A 15,782-nucleotide genomic window follows, 5' to 3' on the forward strand; every position below is an offset into this window, starting at 1 on the left:
ATTCCTTTGAGGCAGAGTCTGTCCCTAAGCCTGGAGTTACATTGGAGAACAGCCATGTCACTGAGGGTACAGCTACAGAAGCAGCCAGACTTTGCTCTTAACATGGATCCTAGAATGCAACCTCAGGTCTTTATACTTGCACTGTAAGCACGTTACACTAATCCATCTCCCCAGCTCCCGGAATGGATGGTTTTAAAGTCTCACGAGGGATGGTGAGATGGCTGTTGGTAAGTGCACTTGATAACAGGAGTTCAATTCCTGAGATCCACATGGTAGACGAAGAGGACCAACACTCACAAATTTTCTTCTGACTTCCACATGTGGTCCATAGCATGTGCATACCTGTGCATACACATGCATGGGCACACATGCTCGAACACACACACACACAATACATACATACATACACACATACATATATACATACATATATACACACATACATACTTAAAAATGTTAGAGTCTTCTAAGAGCAGTAGACTGGAGCAAGTGGGTTATGGGCAGAAAGATGGCTTAGGGATAAAGAGCAGGTAATCTATTCAGGTTTGCCCTCAGTTTCCCTTTTTGCCTATTCAACCAGAACCAGTAAGCCTATGGCCCAGAAATTACATGTTGAACACCAGCTATGTGCAAGGCCCCAAAGATGTGACAACGAGGATGGCCAGCAGTCATCCTCAAGAAGGGCTGATGTTCTAGTGAGAGTGGACAGACACACAGAGGAAGGCTAAATCCATCAGATAGTGTTAAGGGTTAGGGAGAGATTGTGTGTGTGGGTGTGTCTGTGTGTGTATACATGTGCATGCATGTTCATATATATGAAGATGGGAATGTGGACGTATGCATGCATGCATATGCACATGCTTGTGGAGGTCCAGTCTGAGTCTCCCCGCCTGACCAGGGAGCACTAGAGATCCACTCATTTCCTCCCCAAGCATTGAGATTACAGAAACGCCGCCATACTTTTCTTGAACATGAGTTCCGAGGAGGATCCAACTCAGATCTTCATGCTTGAAAGGCAGGCTCTCTACCAACTGAGCCATCTTCCCAGCCCAAGGGAGTGTCGTTTTATAGGGTAGAGCCAGAGGATATGGGCAGGAGATGTTTGAGAAAGATCTGGGAGAAGCAAAAGAGAAGTGGGTGTCTGAGAGGCACAGCACGCCCTGTGTACAGCTCGGCACACTGCTGCAGCTACAGCACACCCACAGGGCAGTGAGACACCTGATCAAAGGCTAAACCCAAACATGTGAGCCAAAGAAGCCTTTTCCTCTTCATGAATCTCTGGTAGGGATGAAAAGCTGACTTCTGCAGGTACTCATAAATTTGGTACCACATGGGAGAAGCGGAGAGTAACTGTGACGGGGCCACAAGCAGTGATGAAAAGCAGGCCTAAGACAGGAAAAGTAGGTCACTCACTCATGGTGAGACCACAGTCTGTGTCATCTTTCCCTTGGATCATAGTGTACTGTAGATGACTTCAAATCAAGGGGCACATAACTTCATGGTAAGCACTATCTACACATCCCCATTGTACACATTTGTGCATACACACACACACACACACACACACACACACACGAGGTAAGGAGACCCAGATGGCTCCACCACCTGCAGGGCTTGGCCTCCTGGATGGTGTGTCCAGCCTCTGCTCTGCTTCATATCCCAAGCAGCTCGGAACCCTAGTTACTTCTTGAGTAGGGATGCCCATGGCATCTTGTCGCTTTATCATAAAAGGCTATGAAGTGATCTATACCTTCCTGAAAAGTGAAGTGGATCATGTATGCCAGCTAGGTACAGAGGGTAGCTGAAGGGAGAGACAGCTACCATGGGTGTGTATGAGTGCGAGGGTTTATATTTCTTCAGAGAGCCTTTTCCCTCCCTCTGTATGCTGATAGAAGTGGCCTCTCCCCCCAGGTCTGCCTCTGATAAGCCTGAAACAGTAGCTGAGCCTCTTATCAGGCAGCCGCAGCGGGATACAGGGACTCTGCACTGCACAGTTGGTGCTGATAAAGTGGGTCTGGACCAGACACTCAGCAGCTGCTGTCTTGGACCTGTCCCTAGAGCTGCAGTTCTCAGAAATAGGAGACTGAGACCCAGGAAGTCTCATTCACTTCCTGCATCCCACAGTAGGTCAAGCTGCCAATAGCCTTGGCTGCAGAGCGTGCATAGGAACATAGAAGACTTTGCTAGGAGCCGTGGTGGAGCAGAGCTACTGAGGGGCCCTTGGGAGCCAGCGTGCCATTGCAGATGGAGACCCATTTGTGAACTGTGAAATGTCATAGGTTTTTGTGAGGCTGGCACTGCTGTCCCTGTTTTAATGTGGAGACATTGAGATTCCTGCAGAGGCATCAAGATTTTTCATCTAAGGTATCTTCAGATTAGAAGCCATGTTGGCTGGCCCCCAGGCTGCCTTCTCCTCTCCCAGAGAGCCAATTAGACTTTTCATTGGACCTTATATGCATGCACACACACTTTACCTTTAAATTCCACATTAGCTTCCAAGTTTCTCTGACTTTGCCCCTCTAGGGATTTCAGATGAACATCTGTGGGTCCCGCAGACAGTATTGGGGTGTACTTACACTAAAACACTCTTGTTGTTTACTTTTAAATGAAGCTTATCAGGAATCCTGCCGTTTAGAAGGCAACCCTAATAGAATGGGACCCAGACAACTGTGTTTTATTTTGTTTTTATTTTGGTGGTGGCAGGGATAGAACTCACACTTGCCAAAACACATGCTCTGTGCCACTAAGCTACACACTCAGCCTAGCATAGGTGTTTCTGAAAGAGTTCTGGGTGACTTGTGTGTAGAACCAGAGTTGAGAGCCAGGACTGAGAGGCTGCCTCCCTGAGTGTGTCCACTATGGATGGCGGGCAGGCCAGGTCACCAAGGCAGGGGAGCATCCCCAGGACTGCAGAGCAAGTCTCTGGTAAGTGCTCCTTACTCGTCTGTTTAGTACATATGAGGGACACCTGCCAGAACACTCAGCAACATCTTTTTTCTATATCTGGTGCTAGGGATGGAGCCCAGGGCCTCACATATGCTTAGCTGAAACTCTCACTTACTTACATTCTCATATATAATAATGTGTTTTATGTAAATTTGAAAATGTGTAATACAACTTTATTTTTAATAGTTGAAGTGATTACTGTGATTCAGTAATCCCATTTACAAATATGGAATAAGTTATTCATAACCCTCTTACCTCTCCCTACTCATGGACAGTCCCTTCATTAACTTTTAACCACAGTCCTGATGCAACCTCCGACCTTTCAGCAGTATTAAAGTTTTCCTTCCTGTGACCTTGACCTCACTATGGGTCCTGAGGGTTGAAATCAGGTTGCCAGGCTTTGTAGAAATGCCTTTATCTACTAAGCCATCTTGCTTGACCCTGAAACTATTCTTCTTAAGTGTAGTTCCCCTTCTCTAAAATTGATAAAGACTATCTCTGTCTTAGGTAGGATTTCTATCGCTGGGAAGAGACACCATGGTCATGGCAAATCTTATAAAAGAAAAAAACTTAATTGGGGCTGGCTTAGAGGTTCAGAGGGTTAGTGTCATGGTTGAAGCATGGCAGCGCACAGGCAGATGCTCTGGATTGGCAGGCAGAAAGAAAAGAAGATCATTGGGCCTGATTTGATCATTTGAAACCTCAAAGCCCACCCCCAGTGATACACTTCCTCCCACAAGGCCACACCCTCTAATCCTACTCCCTAAGCACTCATTATGAGTCTATGGGGGCCATTCTTATTTACACCATTACACACTCTTTCTAGAACCTCTCTCCCACAGCATCTACTCAGCGTTCACATGAGAGAACTCAGCTTTCATACCCTCATCTTTACGATCTTTCCTTGCCCATCACTCACCCAGGCAGACGAAGAACAAAACCTTATTAATGACACTGAACATGATAGTGATCGTGTACTAAGTAATAAGACAAGGAAAAGGGGAAGAAAGTGAGCTCCTGATGCTTACGGGGTTAGCCACTCACACCCTCCTGTTCTTCTCTCCCAAAGTCTCATGTTCTTAACTTCCCAAACAAAAACTCAAAAGGAATAAATTGAAAGGTACAAGATAGAAAACTACATTTGTTCCCATGTGAAAGCATCCGTACCTCAAAAGAATGCAAGAATGTGAAACCTATCCTGTTTTTAGATCATCTCTCTGGTAAGAAAGTCTTACTCTTGACTGAACAATGGACCCAATCCTGTTACTGCCTAGTGGTTTTCTGGGGTAACTGATTTTATTTTGTTATTCAGTTTGATGGAACAAAATCTCCTCACCTTTAATAAAGAAATAATCACAGCAGCCTGTTGGGAGATCACATTTCAATGACTCTTCTTCCAGAGCAAATGTGGCAGGACTCAAAGCTGCTTCTGAAGAGCAGAGACCCTACTAAGTGGTGAGGGGTGTTGCATTGGTCATTGCAGCAGGAAGCTATATTAGTCTGCCCACCTAGTGGGGTTCAGATTTCAACCACACTTCCTCTGTGGTTGAAGGAACCAGCAGGAATCCAATGAATTCCTGATGTGAAACTGGAGATATATATATATATATATATATATTGGTTTTCCTCTGATTAATCTCTAGTATTATTTTCTATCAAAGAAACACTTAATGTACATGGCAGCTGACTTGTGAGACTTCAGCCAACAAGAGGAAGGGATATATATATATATATATGTGTGTGTGTGTGTGTGTGTGTGTGTGTGTGTGTGCTTTGCTTTAAGAAAACAGTTAGCGTGGGCAGATGTGAATCACAAGACCTGGGCAGAGAATGAGGACGATGGATCGGGAGCTTGCCAAGGATGACAGATTGAGAAGTTCATAGAACATTCTAATAGCTAGGGAAACAGTGGGAGCAGGAAATAGAGGAATTAAGGAGCAGGAATGGCGGAGAGAAACAGCCTATCCTCCCCCAAGCACAGACAAAGACATAATAGGAATGGGACCGTGGGCTGGCAGCTTCCTGATTCCATCCAGATTCGAAGAGGAAATGAACTGGTGACTCCCAACAGTGTTTTTCCTGCCCTGATACCTAGCAGACGGGATTTGGAGGGATGAAGAAGGGTAAATAGCACACAGGAACCCTCAGGAAACCCAAAAGGTTCGGATGATAGTAAACACTGCACTGAGCCTTCTGCCGTCTCTTCCTCCATAGCACAGGTCCAGACTTCTGGTTTCTGGGGCCCTGTTGTTGTACACACACACACACACACACACACACAAGATCTTACGTAGGAGGCCATCCCTAGGGAGCCATCCAGGATATTCTCATGTCGTTCTCTGCGTGCTAGAGCCTGTGTAGATGAGATGAACAGAGAGTAAAGACTCCTGCCAAATCTCTGATACCAAATTCCAAGTTCCCTATGTCGCCCACTGAGGAGACCTCTTGAGGAACTGTGAGGTGACTTTTTGAAAGGGTCGTGTTATTTTATTTGCGTACTGTTGTCTTTACCCCTACCCAGCCAATATATTCCTGATATTTAAACCCAGATGCACTCTGTCTTCCGCCAGACCCTTTTCAAGTGCAAGCCTAGCACTCGAGTCAAAACTGCAGTGTTGCCAAGAGACGCCAATGTGAGAGACAGCATTGGGGTTCTGCAAAAAGAATCCACCTTGAAAGTTTGACTCTAAAATACCCTAAATCTTCTCCTAAAGTCTTTTAAGAAAGTTAAGTTTAATGTAGGAAAACAGTTATCTGAGGAATTTACATTTAGCGGGTGGAGAGCTAAGCAGTTTTCGGTACCAGGAACAGTGTCTACATCCCACCTGGTCCTTATCAGTATGGTTTCCTGCAGACCTGGCCACCGCCCTCAAAGAGAGGTTCTCTGCACATTCAGGAGCAGTCCTGTAGCCCTGAAGCTCTCTCAGAGTCTCCCAGGATCAAGAGGAAGGGACACTGCAGAAAGGGCAGGAAGGACACCCACTTCCTGCTACCCTGCCCTTCCTTTCCTCCCGGATGCTTTGCTAGTGGACTTTCGTCTTTGGGGCCACACTCTGCATTCTCCTGCCTCAGAGCCCTCAGCTGTCTTTTGCTCACCCTGCCTGTTGGAGCTCTGCTCTCTGCCTTGTAGAAAGCTCAGCCTCTAACCATGATGCTATCCAAGGACTAGAGAGGTAACTGTTAGCAAAGAGGAGCTTAAAGACCTGAGTCTGACCCCCAGAACCCATGTAGAAAACCCAGCAGGTTCAGTTTGCTGCACTTGTAACTCCAGCACTGGCAGGTAGAGACAGGAGGATCCCTGAGGCTCACATATTGGTCAGGCTGGCTAATTGGAAAGCCCTAGGTTTTAGTGAGTGACCCTGTCTCAAGAGTCAAGATGGACATTGTCCCAAGGAATAAAGCCAGAGAGTGACCTCTAGTCTATAACCCACACACATGCACGCCCACCCACAAGCCCACTCATACCCACACACAAGACACCACCCAAGTGAAGGTTGCCAAATTCTATTCCACCTCCTCCTACCCAACTGTCCTGCTAGTTATGGACATGGGATCTGCTGCTACCCAGGAAGGAAAGAACACCTTTCCGTTCATGTACAGGCAAGCGAGCCTCCTAGAGTTAGCTTGGCTAACTAAATCGTTGTTATTTACACATATAATCTGATTAAGGTCGTGAGTCACATAATTAGGTACCTAACTATACTGAAAATGCAATTGCATTCTTAAGTTAATTGAGTCCTTCAGAGAAGGGGCAAACATGAGCATGCAAGAGCCAGTTGGGAAGCAAGGACTTAGACATCTGTGCAGTGTGTGCAGGGACGCAGGGGCTGCTCATCTGTACTTAAGTCAGATGTATGAGTGTGTGCAAAGCACAAATGGGCAAGCACACATGAGGACGACTTAACCTCTGTCCATGAGGTTCATGCCAGAAACTTAATAAATGACAGCCATCGATGTTACTGGAAGCTTAGTGTAACTCTGTAGGTTCACTGTTTAGAGAACCCCAGGATATACTAAGTAGTTGTATACAAAGTTGTACTTAGAGGACCTGTGAAGTGCATGCTGGGGCATGGTGTGCGCTGTAGATGCCAGAGGACAGCTTGAAGTGACATTCTTCAGGAAGCACTTTTTGTTTAAGACAGGGTTTTACTGGCCTGGAATTCTCCAGGTACATTAGGCTGGCTGGCCAGTAAACCCCAGGGATTTCCTGCTAGAGTTATAGGTGAGCATCTGATTTTAAACAAACAAACAAAAAAAAAAAAAAAAAAACCAAAAAAACCAAACAACAGAAAACCATAGATTCTATTGCTTAAACTCAGGCCCTAACACTTGAAAGGCAAGTTTTACCAAGTCGTCTGCTCTGGCCCTGCAAAGTGTTATATAAACGATTCACTCCATAAGCTTTGGTTTGTGGCCTGAGTTTGTACAGTCAACCAACCAAGAATGTCTTTCCCTTACTAAATATTTGTGTGTTTGTTACTCTTTCGTCTCTCTGACAAAAGCCTGACAGACAAAACTTAAGGGGTGCAAGGTTTGTTTTTCCCTTATGATTTGAGAGGGAGCAGTCCAGGGTGGTGAGGCAGGAGAGTGGCAGGTAAGCCACGTAGAGGTCTGTTCCTATGACCATGAAGCTGAGAATACACAGTGGAACCAGTACTAGGCGTAACCTTCCAAAGCTCATTACAGGAGTTACTAAGGTCAGAGACTGAGCCTTGGCAGCTCTAATAAGGCAAGCTCTTCCCATCCTCAATAACCCAATTAAAGAGCCAAATTAATTAATCAGAAAAAGGTTATTTCTATGATAAGAGACACAGGGGCCCAGTGATTCCTCCCCTCACATAACCTCTTCCTCTAGTGTTACTGACAGGACATGCAGATTTAAATTCATTGCAAGAGGTGTGCATCGCTAAATAGTCCTGCAGGGGCTGGGGGAAGGAGTCCATCACTGACTTACATTGTCTGGGCGAGAAAGAGAGAGAGAGAGAGAGAGAGAGAGAGAGAGAGAGAGAGAGAGAGACAGACAGAGAGAGAGACAGAGAGAGAGACAGAGAGAGAAAGGAAGGGAGGGAGAGAAGGAAGGAGGGAGGGAGGGAGGGAGAGAGGGAGGGAGAGAGGGAGGGAGAGAGGGAGAGACAGAAACAGATAGACAGACTGGGTCTGGTATGGACTTTTGAAACTTCAAAATCCACCCCTAGTGACACACTTCCAACAAGGCCACACCTCCTAATACTTTCCAAACAGTTCTATTCTCTAGTGACTAAGCATTCAAATACCTGAGCCTATGGAAGCCATTCTCATTCAAACCAACATACCATCTTAACCCAAGTCATGACACTTTTGGCAATGATAATGTCGTAGTTAGGGTTTTATTGCTGTGAACAGACACTGTGACCAGGTCAACTCGTATAAAAGACAACACTTAATAGAAACTGGCTTATAGTTTCAGAGGTTCAGTATATTAGTATTGTGGCAGGAAGCATGGCATTGTGTAGGCAGCCTTGGTGCTGGAGGAGCTGAGAGGTCTACATCTTGGTCTGAAGACAGCCAGATGGAGACTGTCTTCCACAGGCAGCCAGGAGGAGTATCTGATTCCAAACTGGGTGGAGCTTGAGCACAGGAGACCTCAAAGCCTTCCTCCACAATAACACACTTCCTTCCAATAAGGCCACACTCAAACAAGGCCACACCTCCTTATAGTGTCATTCCCCCTTGGGCCAAGCATTCAAATACATGAGTCTGTGGGGGCCATACCAATTCAAACCACCACAGACAATAACAAATACCCAGATGATCTGACAGTGCCAGGCACTGTACTTGATTCTTAGCACATATTGACAATAATACAATATGGCTGAGCAACCTTCTTTAATGTGAGAAAAAAAACATAAATACAACATCACTCCCTAAAGAAAGTCTGGGCCTGAGTTTCCACACACTTACCAGTCTGCTCCATGTGTGGTAAGTGTGCTGACCTTGAAGGGATGTGGGCTGGACAGGTGAAGGCTCTATCAGTGCCTCGTAGCATCCTAAGTGTCTTCTCTCTCCATACGTGCCTGGATGGGCATGTAACAGGTGTGTTGAGGTCTTCCTGAGCTACCGCTTAAGAAGCTCAGGGCTGTGATGCCAAAGCTGAGGAGGATGAACAATCCCCTCTTGGCTCCTCATAACATCGGGGGATATCTGTCTCCATTGGCATTTGAGTAGAGAAGAGATCTTCCATCAGAAAGGCGTTTCTCCACCTCATCACCCCAGACCAGCTGCCCTTAAAGTAATTGGCAGTGGTAATTTGTCTTTTAATTGCTTTTTGCCATAGTCAGCAATGGTTGTAGTTCCTTAGCATGTGTATTCTGCCAAGGATTTGTTGAGCCTCCAGAGAACAAGGCTGAGAACACTGTGGTCTCATAAGCCATTGATCAGAGGATACATGCATTTCAGAGCCAGGCATAAGAGTCTTCTCCCCGACCCCAGCAACAGGTATGGGGGCGGGCAGAGGAACAGGCAAGTGACAAGTTCTCATCCGCAGTTGTGCTAGGTTTGCAGTGACATTAGCTGGCTCCTAAAAAGCAAGAAAACACTAACCAGGAGTCATGTTAGAGGGGAGGTATGCTGAGGTCCTGTATTTATTTGATAAGAGATTATGGGGCCCTTCCAGTCTTTTTACCAAAGCCTAATGTCACTTGCCAAGAGTATAAGGCAGTGTGTGCACCGTGTCCCACATGCTATAGATGCACAGTCATAAGCTCAGTGGTGCTCAGATCGAGGCTTCAACACCACCAGCTGCTGAGAATATATGAGAAATGGAAATTCTCAAATCATGTAGGGACATGGCAAAATTGGTGTAGTGCTTGCCTTGAAGGATGAGGACCTGAGTTCAGTCCCCCAGAATCCATGTTTAAAAACATCCACGTATGGTACCATGTGGTTGTAACCTTAACACCAGGGAAGCAGAGATGGGAAGATCGGAGAATCCCTGAGGTTCAGTAACAAGCCAGCCCAGCCTAATCATCTAGGTCCAAGTTAATGAGAGATGCTGTTTTAAAGGACAAAGTAGATGGATCCTGAGATGACAGTGCTTAGGTGTTCTCTGCTCTCTCGCTCTCTCTCTCTCTCTCTCTCTCTCTCTCTCTCTCTCTCTCTCTCACACACACACACACACACACACACACACACACACACACACACACACAGAGAGAGAGAACTACAAGTTCTCAGCTCCCATCATTGGCTACCCTGAGTCTTGGGGTGGAGGCAACAGCAATCTGTGGTTTCCCAGGTCCCACGAGATGCTTGCACATGCACGCTTCAGTTTGAGAGTGAGAAGGTGAGAAGTATCCATCTTATTATTGCCTGCTGCTCTGGATTTCCTGCCTCTGCTTTGCAGAGAAGGAAAGACGCCTCGGAGAGGAAAGTATTCTGACAGGAACAGTTTTATACTGCCCCAGAGTATGATCCTACCACAGGAAAGTTTAGAAGGACCGAAGAAGGTCCAAAATCCAAGCCTGTGTAACTCCTTCCCTCCATACGGCTGACGTCTTGTGCTCCATATGATGAAAGCAGCAATCTCTTCCTTTACCCATCCATAAGCCAACGAATGGTCCTGGTGAAACAGAGAGGGACTGGAGAGTGACAATTCCACAGTGCCACACTTGACAGCTTAAGGAGATCCCTTAGATTTTTCTGGTCCTGGATTAAGGTCAAACCAGAATTCACAGTGTTTGGCACTGAAAAGAATTTCAAGAGTAGCTGGGATAATGAAGAAGCAATTTCATTAAGATATTTTAGTATAGGCTTAAGCATAGAGGTAAGAAGAAAAGGGCACTCAAAGAGAAAGAAGACATGCCGAGAGCCTGAGTGTGGGGCTTTTCAAAGATGCATGGAAAGTAAGACAATTCCCAAGTCCCTCAATCTCTCAAGGGAGAGCCAGTGAGCTGCTGTGGCAGCTCTTTGTATCAACCAGGGTTCTCTAAATGGATGCATATATGCATTAAAGGGGGATTTATTAGATTACCTCTTAGGATGTGGTCCAGGAAGTCCAAGAAATTATTGTCTTCCACTGGAGAGGCTGAGAGTCCTATAGTTGCTGAATCCATGGAACTGAATGAATTAGCAGTTCCAGTCTGGCACTGGAGTGCTGGAGGATTCCTGTAGAGCTGTCGGTCTTTAGTCTATGTTGGATTCCCAAAGAAGTAGGTTCTAATATGGGTGAAGGATGCTGCAGCAACAGAATTCTAGAGTGATAGGTCCATGCCTTTTCTTATATTCCCAAGACATGCCTTGCATTCTTTATTAACTCTTTTATTATTGTTATTATTATTATTATTATCACTGAGTTTTATTTATTTACTTTTTGTGATTTACTTATTTAATGTGAGTGTGAAGGTGGGGGGGGGGGCACATGCGCGCCTGCCTGCACGTCAATAGACATACCTTAGAGCACATGTGGAGCCCAGAGGACAGCTTGCAGGAGTCTGTTTGCTTCTTGCACTATGTAGGTCCCAGGAATTGAACTCACTCAGGTCATCGTGTTTCATGGTGGCAAACACTTGGACCCACTGAGCCTTCTCACTGGCCATTCCCCACTTTCTGTTCCACCTCAGTTCCTTTCAGGAAAAACAGAAGGTACATTCTCTCCCCCCAAAGGACCTACATGTATTGGTCATTGGCAAATCATGCACATCCACTCAGTGTTTCCTGGTCCACAGTTTGCCAGATCAAAATCTACCTTCCGTCTGGGAGGATGCTCTCCCATTGGCTCCACCCATAAGAAAAGATGTAAAAAGATGACAAACCAGTAGAAAGCAGACGAGTCCACAAGAAGGTATCTGTATGCTAGAAGACAGTGGACGGGACTTTAACAGGGTGTGGAGCAACAGACATGTCCTGTGGAGGACTCGACTTCCCACGTGTTAGGAATGGATTGTGCCCAGGAAGGTTTGTTTCTCCCAAGCATGGTCATTGGGTCACTCCTGTTACATGGTCTGCTCTTCTTGGCCTCAGCTTCCCACTAACAACTTGGTTCCCTTTCACTGTAGTGATCAGTCAGCTTGACAGAAAGATACATTAAAAGATACCATGTCTTCTCTCCCTGTGTGTTAAAGCCACACCAACTACTCCCAAAGTAATCTTCCTCTTCTGTCAAAGGAGAACAAATAGATCAAGCTCCTAATTGGCCTTGGCATTGTCCCAGTATCTAGACTGTTCAGTTGTCTGATGATACTCACAAACCCTCCACAAGTACAAGCAATGGGTTGTTGATGGAGCTCCCACTGACAAAACACCTCCATCAGATTGCCGGTAGCCAAGTCTACAGAACAGTTTCTTCATTAGTAATTGATGTCAAAGTGTCTAAATCAGTTGTTGGCACCACCACCTTTGGGCAGATGATCCTGAATTGTACAAGAAAGCAGGTTGAGCAAGCCACAATGTGCAAGCCAGTAAGCAGCACTCCTTCATGGCTTCTGGTACCTGCTTTGAGTTCCTGCCTTGACCTTTTTCCACAGACTGTGACTCAGGCTATGTAAGCCAAATAAACCTTCCTCCTCAAGTTGCTTTTAGTCATGATGCTTTATCACAGGAATAGAAACCCTAAGTAAGACGGGGGAATCACCTCATTCATCTCTTTCAAACCACCACATGCCTCGTCTGAAAGCCACGATGCCAAGGCTTTCCACTGTAGAAGAACTACACACTGGTTCCAAGCTACCTGGGACTAATGTGTGGGTGTGTGTGTGTGTGTGTGTGTGTGTGTGTGTGTGTGTGTGTGTGTGTGTGTGTGTGTGTAATACAGAGGCCAGTGGTGGTCTTAGGTACCTTCTTTATCACTGTCTTATTCTCTTGAGACATAATCTCACTGACTATGAGGCTAGGTTAGTAGTCAGAGAACTTCAGCAATGTTCCAGCCTCTATCCCTCTCCTAGCACTGGGGTTACAGGTTCATGCATTCACACCAGCTTTCTATGTAGGAACTGAGAATTTGAACTCACATCCCTGTGTTTATGCAGAAAGCCTTCTTTGTCACTGAGCCATCTCCACCACCCAGAAATTAATGACTTCTGCTTCTCATGAGTAGGCTGTTTGACCCATGGAAGATGCACTTTAGGGGCAGGGGGCTTGACATTTGGATTCATCAAATGAAAGTAATAACAACTCATTGGGACTGACATGAGCTAAAACATTCTAAATTCGGACAACAGTGACCCCTTAGTATACAGGAAGCAATTACTAATTCTTTTTAAGACAGGTCTCACTATACAACCGTGGATGACCTGGAACCTGGGGGGTTTAAACTCAGAGTTCACCTGCCTCTGCTTCCAGAGTGCTGGGATTGAAGGTGTGTGCCACCACACCTGGTTCTTAATTCTTTCTTAGAAGAAGATGTTATCCTGGAGATATCTCTCAGTGTTTGTAGAGCGTTTGCCTAGTATGAAAGAGGCCCTGGGTCTTTGAGCTTCTTAACCGACTGTGCTGCCTTAAGCAGATGGTTTTCTTTCTTACCAATCTGTGATGTACTGGTGGTTGAGAATGGTCCAAATCCAGCTAATAATGCCATCCACTCGTGTGTACAGGGTTCATTCATGTGTCAGGTGAATATTCAGAACCCACTCTGTGCTCTATACTCAATCACGAGCTTCCATTGTTAATATTGGGTCAGAGTCCAGCATCCAGTTGAATTTGTTTCTTTCTGCTTGTTAGCTTTGGAGCACTTTGAACTAAACATAGAGCCCGGATACTGGTTTCAATAACCCCTGCCCTACCTCTGTGTGTGTCCATTTGCTAACATGATATTTGTGGTACCTGGCTTTATCCTCCCACCCTGGAGTTCAATGCTGACCTCAGGTGCTATCCTAGCTGTCTCCTGCTTACTGCCCCTCCAGACTCCAGCAGCCAGTGTCTTATCAGACTGAGGATGTGTGTGCTCTGGGGAGAAAGATCTCATTGTACTACAATTACAATGATGACCTGAACCTGGTGTGGCCTCTCTGCTTTAATTTGTAAGGGGTTTTCTAATTTAGTACTGCTAGTTCCATAATCTAATAAATTATTTCCTATCCTGTGTTCCCAAGAAGAGGAAATATCATGCATTGTAGCTAGAAGTATAACTGAAATATGTTCCCTTGTGCCAAAAACTGCAGACAAACACTCACAGCAATTTCAGTAACTTGGATGGATAGCTCCATGGGATGGGCCTTGCCCACTGGACACTTAATCCAAAGACCTGGGTTTGGGGAGAGTGGTTGGGGAGATGCTAAAATAAAGAACGTGTACCTCAAATAAGTAATGAAGTCCCAGCCTGCCCCTGAATGAGCTAGGTGACCACATGCCAGAGTTTCCGTGTTTAGCCTGTGAAATGGGCTGCTGATGGCCTGCATCTCCCTGGAAGATCATTGCAATACTAGATATGAAGCAATAAGAAAGCCACTCTTGGCATGAGCAAACCACCAAGTGGCCTTTCTTAAACACAGTGGTACAGGTCTTCATCCCACCATAAATAACCTACTGAGTGTCTAGCCAGTGTGGACCTCTGTGGTTAAATGTAGTAGTGTTGCATTAACTTTTCCTGGAGAAATAGAAACAATTTTCTATTTGTCCCAGATATGGTCTCAACAGAAGACCAAAATAATGGTTCTATCAAAGTTCAATTTGGACAAGTAGGAAGGCTTTCTTTTTGGGTTTTCTTACCTAAAGCATGAGTGTGGATAACCCCAAAACAAACACAGACACATCCGAGGCTGGGGAGATGGCTAAGCTGGCGAAGTGCCCACTGTGCAAGCATAAGGACTTGAATTTGCATCCATAGAACCCATATAAAGCAGGCAGGTATGGCAGGGTGCATCTGCAATCCTACCACTAGAGGGACAGAGTGAAGAGGAGCCGTGCATCTAAGTGGTCAGCAATCCTAGCTGAATCAGTGAGCTCTAGGTTCGTGGTGGATACTGTCTCAAAAAGTAAGATGCAAAGACACCTAGGACAAGCTCAGATCTCCACACACAAGTACACAGGCACACACCTACAAACAAGCACATACTTATACAAACATATACGAATTTCAAACATACACACATGTGCATATACATGCACACACACACACACACACACACACACACACACACACACATATCTGTTGCATTACCACAAAGCCCTACATCTTAGTTGGTGAACTCATGCGGCTTTATCATAGAGTCCACTGTGTCCTGTGTACTCTAGTATTTCCAAAGATCACTTGTAGTTGGGAGAGGCCAGAGGAGAGTAATGGCTGCAATCAGTTGAGGGTCCTAAGACTTCTGCTTCTTCCTCCTATTAGGAGATATCAAAAAATTTCATTGCCGTTATCATAAACATAGCTGTCTCTGTATTTTTGGCTCATTGAGTTGCCATGGATACCTAGCCTCCAAGATGATTATATTATACCTGGGGGGAAAATGTCTACACTAGAACCAGAATCTAAAAGGTGTGGACATGGACTTTTGTGATGTAATTCAATGGGGAGCTGACATGGTTCAGGACACCCTGGGATTCGTGGAGTGTTCTCAACCTGGTTCAGTAGCCATGCAGAGCTGGGTCTGTGCCTTCCAGAAGAGGTCTATGTGCACTGTGTTCTTCTCTACACAGGCAAATCACCAGGCGGCTTTGCAAGTGATCCGGGGGTGCATACAGGGCAAGGTGCTTCTGACTGTGGTCTTCCTTTCTTACCATAGGTTTTTGCTTTTGTCCACAGAGCCTAACCCAGGGATGTCCTATGGCGTTATGGAGATTGCCATCATTGCAGGTGAGCTGGCAGTACCTTTCTAGCACCCAAGAAAGATCCTAGCCAGAACTGGTTTGAGCGTCTGAGTGGA

General features: G+C 45.6%; 1 protein-coding gene across 1 annotated transcript in view; it reads left to right on the forward strand.

Annotated features, from left to right (window-relative positions):
- Gypc (glycophorin C (Gerbich blood group)) overlaps nt 1-15,782 on the forward strand; it is a 35,032-nt gene that overhangs the window by 14,427 nt on the left and 4,823 nt on the right. Inside the window, exon 2 of the mRNA XM_034517620.2 lies at nt 15,662-15,712. Within this exon, the coding sequence (XP_034373511.1) occupies nt 15,662-15,712 (51 nt within the window). The remainder of the gene's footprint in view (nt 1-15,661; nt 15,713-15,782) is intronic.

Source organism: Arvicanthis niloticus, chromosome 14, assembly GCF_011762505.2.
Source record: "Arvicanthis niloticus isolate mArvNil1 chromosome 14, mArvNil1.pat.X, whole genome shotgun sequence".
NCBI lineage: Eukaryota > Metazoa > Chordata > Mammalia > Rodentia > Muridae > Arvicanthis > Arvicanthis niloticus.